The sequence below is a fragment of the Camponotus floridanus genome, unplaced genomic scaffold, assembly GCF_003227725.1.
Source record: "Camponotus floridanus strain SB8 unplaced genomic scaffold, Cflo_v7.5 scaffold33, whole genome shotgun sequence".
In the NCBI taxonomy this organism is placed as follows: domain Eukaryota; kingdom Metazoa; phylum Arthropoda; class Insecta; order Hymenoptera; family Formicidae; genus Camponotus; species Camponotus floridanus.
The window spans coordinates 877550-890407 of record NW_020229470.1 but is presented as its reverse complement, the minus strand read 5'-3'; the positions used below and the strand labels follow the sequence as shown (position 1 = coordinate 890407).

General features: G+C 27.5%; 1 protein-coding gene across 4 annotated transcripts in view; it reads right to left on the bottom strand.

The window, feature by feature from the left end:
* Positions 1-1593: 1593 nt before the first annotated feature.
* The window catches only part of LOC105248841 (ATP-binding cassette sub-family G member 4), a 28449-nt gene continuing 17184 nt past the window's right edge, over positions 1594-12858 (bottom strand). For all 4 annotated transcript variants that reach the window (XM_011253861.3, XM_020026762.2, XM_020026761.2 and 1 more), the window contains 10 exons: positions 9472-9589; positions 6270-6459; positions 5722-5867; positions 3999-4237; positions 3499-3795; positions 2917-3080; positions 2575-2743; positions 2378-2478; positions 1955-2296; positions 1594-1879 (listed from right to left, as the gene is read on the bottom strand). In XM_011253861.3, the coding sequence (XP_011252163.1) occupies positions 1721-1879; positions 1955-2296; positions 2378-2478; positions 2575-2743; positions 2917-3080; positions 3499-3795; positions 3999-4237; positions 5722-5867; positions 6270-6459; positions 9472-9589 (1925 nt within the window). In that variant the 3' untranslated portion in view covers positions 1594-1720. The remainder of the gene's footprint in view (positions 1880-1954; positions 2297-2377; positions 2479-2574; positions 2744-2916; positions 3081-3498; positions 3796-3998; positions 4238-5721; positions 5868-6269; positions 6460-9471; positions 9590-12858) is intronic.

Sequence of the window (12858 nt, the reverse complement as noted above, 5' to 3'; positions counted from 1 at the left end):
TATTCTTTTAATATAAGTGGAATAACGGCATGACAAATATGTACTAATATGTCTAACACGATAAGAATGAAGGACAAAAAGTAATTGAAACAGTATTATGAAAAGCATATCTCATATTTATGTTTTATATATGTGCAGAAACTATAACAATGATTATGCCAAACCAGTACAGGTACACGCATCTCGATATCGCACCTTATATATTATAAAAGTGTATTTATTAACAATCGATTATATATTTTTAATTGATCACTGTTTATTTTATCTACATAAATATATACTATATTGTAATAATTACTTCATTTGTTTGAGCGCCGTAACCATGTTATCGATATTTAATTTAATCGACGATTTTTATTTAAAAGACATTTAGATAAGCGACATGATATAATTTCAAAAATCTTTAACTTTGATAAATTTTGAGAACAAATGACAATTTTATATATATATAGAATTGTAATAAAGTACGGTTTTTCTCTCTCTCTTATGTTTTTAAAAATTTTCTGTTTTTCTTTCTATTTTTCTTATAATTTTTAACATTACAAAAAATCGAGAATTTACGCTTATTTAAGAGAATAGTCTAGCAACACATTCTGTGTCTGGAGGAAGATAATAATAATTCAATAAATATATATAATAATTAATTTAATAAATTCGTTCTCAACAGTATAATAGCAAACAAATTGTTATCAAAATAACCTTTTTGTCTTCTGTTAAAAAAATTTGATTTGCATATCTCAATTTGTGAGTATCAACCGATACAAAATAATGCAGGAAAAATTTGCTCATTATATTTATGAAAATCATAGACTTTTATAAGAGTACATAAACGCTCGTTTTGACATAATCTATCAGGGCTGCTCTTTTCTCTAAAGTGTTAATAACATTTGGTCTTTAACATACAAAATTAATATCTGGCAAGATAAACTCATACGCTTATAAATCATCTCGGACATATTATTTCGTCCCAGCTAATTTTAAGAACATGAGCATTTGCATTTGATTTTCTCTAACATCATTTTTTGCATCATTAAGCTCACAGCCATTGGTGGATAGAATAGAATAATCGTTCGTGAAATATATCATCGATTAAGGCCTCGTATTCATTTATGGAAGATAGACACGATTGAGGGCAACTGACAAACCCCCATCACTTTTCTTAAAGAATTCTTAAAAATCGCATGTCAACTAATTCTTTTCGCCTCAGCTTTCTATCTAATTGCATGGTGCGACAAATGTTTGGAGTTAGTCGACAATAAATCTAAGATCGACATTCTCGATCGTATTCTAACGAGAATGCTGATATAAAAAAAGGAAAATTTTTACATATGCATACATACATGCGTATATACATATATACACATATATACATACATGCATACATATATATATATATATATATATATATATATATATATATATATATTAATCGCCGTCGCATTATAAACTTAACTAGAAATATAAATAAGTTATATTAATATATCCCCCTACAATTAAATTCAGCAAAATAGCATAAAACATGAAAGAAAATAAATCACTTTACGATACTTTTGAAACATATAATATACGTCTTTTCTCGATAAAGAATAGTTATTGCCGCCGAGAAATGCCACCAAAATCTTTGCATAAATTTTCTCAGTTTTTACTCACGTATTGTGAGGCATCGAAATTTAAATTTCCATTTTAGAATATCTTACAGTAGTTTGCGTGTATCGACAATTTACCGAGCATTCTTAATCTTCCAACGAAGGAAGAAATACGCGGCGATTCGAAGCACAACGAATATGAGAAGGAGAGCGAGGATATCTAGAGTAAAGTCGGCATCGAGCATGTCCAGTTCCTCAAGTGTCATTTCCGGATTTTTAAAGTGACAATATACCTAGAAAAAAACAAATATTATTGCCTTCTGCAATCTATGATTGATACCAACATTCCATGCTGTATATAATCTTACCTGGAAACATTTTAGTTTCTCTCGACCGTAGCCATAAATTGTCAAAGCAGTTCCCTCGAAACCATATCTAATGTAGCTGAGATACGTGATCCATCGTAGATAGATCGGAATCGCGTCGAAACTGACAAAGAAGCCCGAGAAAAGAAGGAATGGCACCGACATTACTGGCGCCAGAAACACGCCATTCTGCACATTCATCGCAGCGCCGACCACAAAGCCCACCGATTGCGCGACAAAAGAAATTAGCAGACAAGTACTCAAGAACATCAAAAATCGCGTCATATCTGCCGGTTGACTCGTCGAGAAATAAACGATAGTGACATACATTACACAAAATATAATCTGAAAAAAAAAAAAAAATGAAAATAATCATTTATTCGCTATAGACGGATGTTGTTACTTAATAAAGCTTAACGATTTTACCTGAAATGGTATATCAGAAAGAGTAATTGCAAGATAATATGATTTGAGAGAGTACCATCTATTGAAGTTCTCTTTTAAAAGTACAGGCAGTTCCAGTGGGACTAAAAATAAAAATCGATAGGTTAAATTTTTTAGAAATTATGTGAATATTGTTTCTTTTTATCGCGAAATAGACAAGCATAAATTTGAAAACTTACAGGATAGAATGGTGATTGTCATGGAAGTATACATAAGAAATAACATATTGAAAAACAGAAATCCGAGATTGCTAAGTACTTTAGCGCCATCATTTCCAATATCGTAATATAGCGCGGTGATTAATAACGCTACCAAAAGGTGAGCAAAAAGTCGGAGATACATAAGAGTCTATAAATATAAAAGAATTAGAAGTTAGAAGTTATTTTTAAAAATTGAAAAATATATCATTTAGAAAAAATATATTTAATCGCGCAATATTATATTTTAGAATCGCAAGTATTATAGGATTTATGATTGCAAATAGTAATAAGCAAAGAGTCTGAATCTTTTCAATTATTTACCCAATCTCTACGACTGAAGAGTAAAGCACGCTTTAGAATAATGTAGAATTGTAACCATTCGGACGTAGGATATCTTTCCGGAGTTATTGCAATGGATTCATCGAGCAAAGCCATACTAGCATTGTCTTTCTTATCCGAGTCCACAGGAATTGCCACTTCCATCGCTAAAATATTTCATATATTACTATATTATATTACATTTTACATATATTACTTTATATTACTTCTTATTACGACACATTAATTTACACCATAATTATAATATCCTGCCACGATAAATTAAAAAATATAATAAATTAATATAAAAATATAATAGATAGAATTTTAATATATCTATTATATTTTAATTTTAATATAATTTATTCTATCTATTATATTTTAATATAAAATAAAATATAATAGATAGAATTTTAATTAGTTGAAACTCAAATAAAGAAAAACATGATATACAGATTCTTTATAACTGTGCTATATCTAATTGAAATAAATTATATCAATGAAAAGTCATCTTCACATAATTGAATTACAAATCATCGCCACATTATGCGGTTTGTTATAGGGACGTAAAAAAGCGTTCTATACCTTGCTTAGCAATGTCATTCATCGCATAGCCCGATATAAGTTTCTCATTACTAATTTCGTTTAATTTCTGCTCCGCAAACTTCTCCTCTAAATTGTTAACGTCGTTCTTGTCTTTGATTTTAATTTTTTCTATATTATCGCCATTCTTCAGAATTCCCGTTGAGGCAGCACAATTGTTCATTTCTTCCTTCGTCTCAGGAAACGGATATCCCTCGCGTATATCATATTTGCCATTGTTTATCGCATTTACTAAGTTCTTGATATTGTCGCCGTATTCACCGCATGATACCTCAATAACTGCAAGATAAATCATAGCACAAATTATGCTATAATTGTAACATAGAAATCACAAAAAATAACGAATTTATAATAAATAAAAAATTTCACGTTTAATTACTTATATGTGATTAATGTTATTTTCTTTAATTTTACTTTTCAAGATGTGATAATTATCATAAAATAGTAGAAGTAGAATCAACTTTTTATTTAATAAAACTTACTAAACGACGCTGGATTATGATAGCTCGGACAATTGAGGCCAATTGTTCTGAGAAAAGGCACCAGTTGTGATGTGGAGCCTTGATAGACGCATTGTCCTTCGGCTAATGTGTAGAGAGCATCGAACATCTCGAAAAGTCTTGCGCTGGGCTGATGAATAGTACAGATTATCGTTCTACCGCCTCGTGCTAACGTCTTCAACAACGAAATGCACTGGAAACAAGATGAGGAGTCCAAGCCACTGTAAACAACCGGATAAAACAATATCAGTATCTCTAAATTATGCTATCTTTTCGCATCTCTCTTTTTTTATTTGCCTATGCATATTTATGTAATAGTAGCATAAAGAAAGTTGTAGAATAAAAGGACTTGACAATCTGGCGTACTTTTGCAATTTTTTTGCATCGAAGACCTTGATTAAAAATATCAAACAGGAAATATCTGTTAACTGCATAAAATATACATTAAGTGATATGTATTTATAGAGATACGTATTTTCCTTGATTCTTTAACATCCGCAATGATTAACAGAAATAAATGGCGATTGTATTTGAGTGATTCTTTTATGGAGCCAAGTTCTTAGTCCAATATAGACCTTGAAAAGACCAGACATGTCACTTATAACCTTGAAAAGACCAGACATGTCGTATCTTATCTTCTAATTTAAAAAAATATTTGATCCTTATAATTTATAATATATTTAGTCCTTATAATTATAGATCAGAAAATTATTTTTAAACTTTAAATGATAGATGAATGTAAAATTTTTGCATTGCAAATAGATGAGATCATGTATGAAAATCAGTATGTTTGATAATGTAGAAAAAAAAGTTACAGCGTTATAATGTTTGAAAAAAGTCTGTTACACCGTTTCAGTGAAAGTTGCCAACAAAAAAAATACATTACAAAAAAACCAAGCATTTACTTTCTCCGGTTACTACATACTTTTTTGTATCTTAACTGAGATATTGATTTCGTATATATAGATATTTAACTAAGACATTTAAAATATACATATTTGATATTTGATTATGTTTCAGTGATAAAAAATAAAAGATGAATTAGTCTAGATTTATTAAATTTTCTAATAGACGTTGTATTTTTAAGACCAAAAGTTTATTATTTACTGTTATAGTAAGTTCTGTATAACTGATTTTGCACAACTTTAAATCTGGAACAAGCTAGATATTTGAAAGTTGCAAGAAGGAGAAACTCAATGCACGACGCATGACATTTATCGTAACTTGAAAAAATTCACATGTTTTCTCAATCTTGGTACATACAAAAAAGACAAATATATTCCGTTGACATTGGCCGTGTTAAGATCCGAAGATCAAGGAACTTATTTAAAGACGGAATAGTCTTTCTTTTCCATGATTTTTTAGAGAAAGTAAAAGAAATTATTGCTGAATTTCCTTCGAGTTATCTAATTAACTAAAAATTTTTTTAATTTGATTATCGAATATATTTTTATCATATATTTAGATATCATTAAATATATTTATAGGTTATATATATATATATATATATATATATATATCTTTTTTTTTATTTTTAGTAACAGCAAGTTAGCTTATTCATAAAATTAAAATTATTATAATAAAATGACATTATTTATTTATTTTTGATATATATATATCTACGCTAAAATGTTAGATGTTTTTTTATATGAATTAACTACCGAATTATTTATGTATAATGTAATCATAATTATTTCATATTCACCTAGTTGGTTCATCGAAAAACATTATAGGTGGGTTATTGACCAGTTCCAGAGCAATAGAAAGCCTTTTCTTCTGACCACCACTCAGATTCGAGGTCATGGTACGGCGGTGCTCAGATAAACCGAGAGTTTCAAGGATTTCCTGAATCTATAAGAAAAGAGTTTTAATAAATCGACAAAATTATATACAAATAAAATTTTAATCGAGATTGAGAAAGGAAGTATATAAAAAAAAAGATTGTATAAACTAATTTAGAAAGTCGTTAAATTTACATTCTATATGTTAAATTTTTGTTTCATATAATTAAATATAATGTTAAGAAAATCAATAATTGTAATTAAAAAAGATTTTTGATAAACTAATATGTAATAACACAAAAAAAGAGAAGAAAGAGAGACATAAATCGACAGAATAACAATGAATCCAAATATAACTATCGCTTGGTATATATTTAATTTATAATAGATTAATTGCATCTGGTAGTAATATGTTTAAAAGTATCAGATTGTCTATTTAGGACAGTTAATTCGATAAATAGGGTCAACTTACCACTTCTTCTTTCTCTGCTTTGTCGATGTGTGAGCTAAGCTTAAGACTCGCTGCAACTTTCATAGCTTCCGCTACCGTTAGATTCCCGTACAATTGATTATCCTGCATGATGTAGCAGGAGAGTTTCCTGAAGGCACTGAGATTTCTTTCGTGACCATTTATTGTAATGCTACCCTCTGTACCTGTCGTTCTACGATAAAAATTTGTCTTAATAAACAACTCGCAACATATAATATTATCTCGATACATTCGCTTATAGTAATATGTTTGCTTGTATTTTCGCACATTACATCATAAAAATAATTTGTGACAGGCAAAAATTATACATATTTATCACAATTTTTATGTAATTTAATATTTGAGGCTTTTTAAATATACACATGAATATTAAAAATAATTTCCGGATTTGCCGCGTAAATTTTTATATAATAATTTGGGATTCAAAATTAAAGAAAGAATGTATGCGGAAACTAATCCTAATATTTTATTCAATTTAATATTTTATTCAAAACAGAATGATCTATAAAAAAGATTATTGTTCAATCAGACTATATAGAAAAAGGCATGTCTTTTTTGTTATAATTATAAAAAATTTGTTAAAGAAATTTAGGTCAATGATAAGCAATCCATCAACATATTTTCGATAGTCATGTCTTGATTCAAGTTAGTCATTAATAATTCATCAATTTTTCTACTGCATAGAGAAAGAGTCAATGTCAGATCGCTAAACGTGTCATAAGCATCTTTCGTAAATGCGTGAGACTCGATAGTGCACAAACATTGCAACTGACTACGAAACCGGTTTGTAAAACGCGATGGAAAAGAAGCAAGTAAGTAGCAAAACAACTTTTACACGGTAAATACATCATGGGTTATGCGCGAGCGTATTTCTTGGTATTCAAAACTATAGACAAATATCGCATAGAAATCAAATAGCTGATCAACCTTGGGCCATAATTGATGAATTTAGAGAAATATTAAAATTGTCCATATTGTACTATTTATCATTTTTTTAGATAATTAAATAATATGCAGAATATTCATTTTAACAGACTGCAATATAAAAACTTAACTTATAAAGAAAAATTTGCGTGATGATGTGTTTTGATTACAGAACTTGTCTTTTTTTGCATAGTTGATTACGTCAAAGCAATCAAACAACATCATTATACTGGATAATTAATGATCAAGTATTTGTGTGTGTATCGGTTTATATAAAATACAACTATGTTCAAATTGTATGATTTGAATGCGGCAAAATATTAATTGCAATATTTATACACGCCCTTATACGTATAATTTAAACATAAAAGTATAGAGCAAAAAGAAATCGTTGATTTCTTGTTGACAATTGACTTTACAATTGCACAAAATGGAGCGGTGGCTAAAACGCCTTGACACCGCAACTGACTTCTTCGATTTATACGTAAATGAAAAGGTAATTTTAATGATGTAGAGAATACAAAGGAAACCTCTGATTGAGCAACATTTACCGAACTGAGTAACTTCAAAAAATAACTATCTGTCGAACAAGTTAATGATTCGTTGCTTTATCAAGTAAATGTATTATATATGCTAAGAATTATTACGGTTATACGATTATAATAAAAAAAGATACAATTTTTTACTTTAATTAAAAAGTGAAAACAAATTTTAAAAATTAGTAATTTGTTGTTGGAGAATTAAATTTATCTCCGTAGCGCGATCCATACATAACTCTTTCAGGATTTTCGAAGAAATCCCAGTAGAGTATTTCAAACAAGACGTTTCGTAGTAGAGCGACTGACCAAAAATACATTAAAGTAGAAAGTATACACGCAGTACTATGTAAGCTCATTCACAATAAATGACAATCTCAAGTCAATTTTAATGTCATATAATTAAATTACATGATAAAGAATAATATGTAACATACGCACACGCATATTCCGACATTGTATTGTATCACATAAAAACAATTTTTGTATTATCTCTTTAACTTTGTAATTATCGGCAAAATAATTTTATTTCGGAGCAGTTTCATAATAACACGAAAACACGAAAGAAAGTGAAACTCGTATTCCGTCGAAGAAAGTGAGTTCACGCAGTATGCGAAGAAAGCGAAATCATTTGGATAAAAATTGAAAGTATGGAGCGAGGTCATGCCGAGATTATACATGTACGTACGACGAAATCTTCCCGCAGCACGACCGGTTTATAGTAATGCATACATACAGATTCGCATAAATATCTAAGATATTCTAGTAACATGTCGCAAACTTTGAAGTCAAAGTGCCAATTTTCACAGAGAGAAAGAGAAAAAAAGTCGTATGCACGAATATTATTGCCATTTTTCTTCATGTGTGTCACATTTGTTTATTGATGTATGAACGACAGATACGAGATTTTCACGCAGAAAACATCTACTTGGCGTTTCGGTTAATAATCTGACGACGAAATCTTAAGAAAGCGCAAGTTACAACGAAATTCTTCGTAAATGCTATAATCAGAGAAATTGAATATTCTGATAAATTACGCAAAGAAATTGAATTCTTAAATATTTAATCTTTGAAGAATAAGCCTTTGACAGAATTGAAAATTTTTAAAATAAATAAATTTTTTACAGTATTATATTGTAATATGCTGCATCAAATAAGAATCGATATTTGATAAATAATATGATTACAATTAAATGCGATTTGAATAAACAATTAAATTGTAAATTTATGAAAATATATCCGGGAAATAAAAGTGATTTAAAACTCACTATTTCTGAGCGAATAATTCTAGTGCATGACTTTTTTTCAAGTACAATTTATAATAATGTGAAAAAATAATAAAAACGTTATAAGCACATAAAAATCCTTGCATGAGTCATGAAATCAATAGTAGCTTATTCATCGGTATAAAATTAATAAGTGGACTTTTAACTGTTAATTATTAGCAGTTTACTTATATTTCTATGTAGGAATATGTACGTTGGTTGCAAAACGTATATTGCAAGCTAATAATATAAATAAAGCACAACATTAATTAACTCGCATGAGTTTATATTTTATTTTAACTGCCATTGGATTAATTTTATTTAAATTGTATTTCTCATGCCACTGCATTATTCTTTATCGTTAATAATAAAATTATACATTAGCGCTAGTACAGATACGTTAATATATTTATTAATGATAATTGTATCGTAAAAGTTTAATAAAACTTGTTGACTCACTTGTATCCGGTGAGAATATTTAGGAGCGTTGACTTTCCCGCACCAGAAGGACCCATAATAGCCGTCAGCTCGTTGGATCGCAATCTGCCGCTGACAGATTTGAGAATCGTCTTCACATCTAAAAATCGAATAAAATTGTTAAATTTATGTGGAAAAGAATTGCTAATCTAATATAATTAAAACTAAATTGAATCTTATCTTCCAAATAGCATTTTTGATGGAATAAATAGTATTAAAAAAAGCATAATACTCATATAATTAGAATAATTAGAATAAAGCATATAATGAGAATATATATAATTTTTTAACAAGCATTTATCAAGGAATAATTTATTATAATTATTATAATTATTAGGCAAACATATTCTGTTTTTTTTTTATGCAACTGTATAAAAAAACATAATAAAAACAGAATATGTTTACCTAATAAATTATTATCGACTGATAAATGCAAATATTTTTTGGATTAAAATATTTACATATATTTCGTGAAAAACAAACTTATGACACGCCCATATTTTAAATAATTAAGCATGTTGATGATATTCTTGGTTATTTAACACATTTACTTTTCTTATATTATATTATATCATGTAACACTTACTAAAATATTAAATGCTTTTTTAGATAATTATTATTTATCACATTTGTTGATCATCATACCGAGATGACATAAACTGACTCTGTTTTTTGTGTGACATAGATCATTAGTATATAACGCTTGAGATATCAGACAAAGAGAGGAGGACAAAGTCCAGAATGAGCTCGCACGCTATATTATATTTGCGTATATAACCAGCATTGCTTGTGTGACTCATATATACCACAAGGTCGAAAGAGTGACTTTAATTGATGAGTTCATTGTTGCAAGAAAAACGTCAAGTCGTTTCAAACTTGATTATTAATTAATTCTTGCTATTAAATAAGCTATGTAATAATAAAAAAATTGAATTGCTTTTGATAATAATTAACCATAGTGTATCTTACAATTCGATTTTCTAATACGATTGTAAATTATTTAAATATTAGAAACGTAATTTATTACACATTACTTAATCAGAAAATATGAAAGCTTTTTCATTAAATAAATAATATTTAATATTTAGTTTATACAAAGTATAAATATATGTTGGATATACCTTAACAAATATCTAAAAATTTAAATTAAAATATATACGCGGAAAAAATATTTTAATTGAAATATTATTAATTTAAAGAAGTACATTGAAGAAAAATATCTCGCACATCATCAAATATAAAATATAAAATATATAAAATATTGGTATCCTATCAGAATTATATAAAAATGCTTTAACATGTTTGAAATAACATAATTAAATTTTGGTCCATAAAATTTCCCCTCGAAATTGATATATTTATTGTTAATATCTGTTATTTTATTTATCATCAAAGTTAAAGTTTATTTTTTGAAAACTAAAATCAAAATAAACTGTTTTTCAAAAAACAGTAAACAATAATAATAATTCTATTTGTATGAATATTATAAAAGGCAACATAATTTGTAAAATAAAACAAAGTTTTATCAATATTCAACTGATGCAATACATATTAGCCACGATAAATATACAAAAATTGGACTATTCTAGGTCGCATGAGAGCATAAAAAACGTGATCTTTCAGATCTTGTAAAAGATCTTGATTTTATTGATCTTCTTGTGTCAAAATTATAGATAGATAGATGGCTGAATACTGCTTTTACATGCTTACTGATAACAATCTCAATCTATTAACCAGAAACATTTAATCTGTATAAAAAAAATTAAATTATTATTTGCCCTAAGAAGAAACTATGAACATATCGATATATCGTTAACCACAAAACTTTTGAATATCATTTCCCACGTCACAAACTATATAATCAATGAAACAATGAATTCTATATACTAGAGTAGAGAATAAATTACTCTTTGACTTTAAAACCTCATTACATTCATCATAAATTCAAATAATAAACTCGAAAAGTTTATGCAAAAAGTTAATATTAAGAATACTAGTTTTATTGTCATATAATAGATAAAAGACCGCAATTTGATTTTGAAATAAAAATTGAATTTTTTTAATTATTATAATATATTGCGCTCCAAAAATTAACGTTATAAATTTTCAATTATAATAAATAAAGATCATTAAAAGAACATTTTAATCTTCAAAAGCTCCAAATATTGCAAGATCTTTTTTATTTACTATTTGTTTATATTTACAAGATAACGGGATGCCATTTATCTTCATCTATCTGCAAATATTCATATTTAAGAAAGCAATAATTGCTTAAAGAAACGCATTTCATATATATATATATATATATATATATATTATATAATATATATATATATATATATATGTGTGTGTGTGTGTGTGTGTGTGTGTGTGTGTGTGTGTGGTGTGTGTGTGTGTGTATATGTGTTAATATCATGTTTTGTTATACATATGTATATAAAGTAGTAAAATCTAACATTCCTTGACGAAGATAAATATCTCTATTTTCTAAGAGTACTCTCACCTATAATTATTCGATTGCTTGCTATGTACGCATATTTGATCCGAACATGAACATACATAAAACCTTAATGACATATTAAAACACTTTTTTGTTTCAATTCAAGGTGAACTAGATTCCAATCAACTTTATATAAACATATTGAAACTGTAGAAGAATTCTGTAGAAGATTATAAAAATCAGTTAATAAAAATATATATGTAAATTATATGTATAATATATATATGTAAATTCTTAAATATTAAACATATTTTTCATCAATTTACGTCAATTATAATAAATAATTAAATTTTTGAGATTGCTGACGTATCTTTATTTTACAAGAATTCTTATACTCGTTTATTATGTTTATCATATCTTTTTATTATCGTATAAACATTTAAAATCAGTTTTTATATTTGTCAGATATAAACATTATTACTATTTCAAGTAATTGTGATAACAATTTTTTCATTTAGCTTTTAATCAATAGAAATGCGATTTTTAAAAAATTCTGTATATTCATACGTAAAATTAATGTAAGTTTATTGCTTTTCGTAAGATAATTTCCAGATACGATAATTTATCACTTAATAAAAAATGTTTATTATATTCATTGCTTAAACGCACAATATTATGTATATCATTACAATCATATATACACCTTGACCTTACACACACACAAACACATACATGCGCGCGCGCGCACACACACACACAAAATTGCTGCACAATTCTGTCATAATTTTATTCTTCAAAATTTTAGAATGATTGTATTGCTTCCTTAACTTAAAAAGTGCAAGTAAATATCTTCCTCCTACATCTATGTCAAAACTCACGTGACACTAATTGCATCATTGTCTGCCATTAATTGGCCACATACGTAGAAT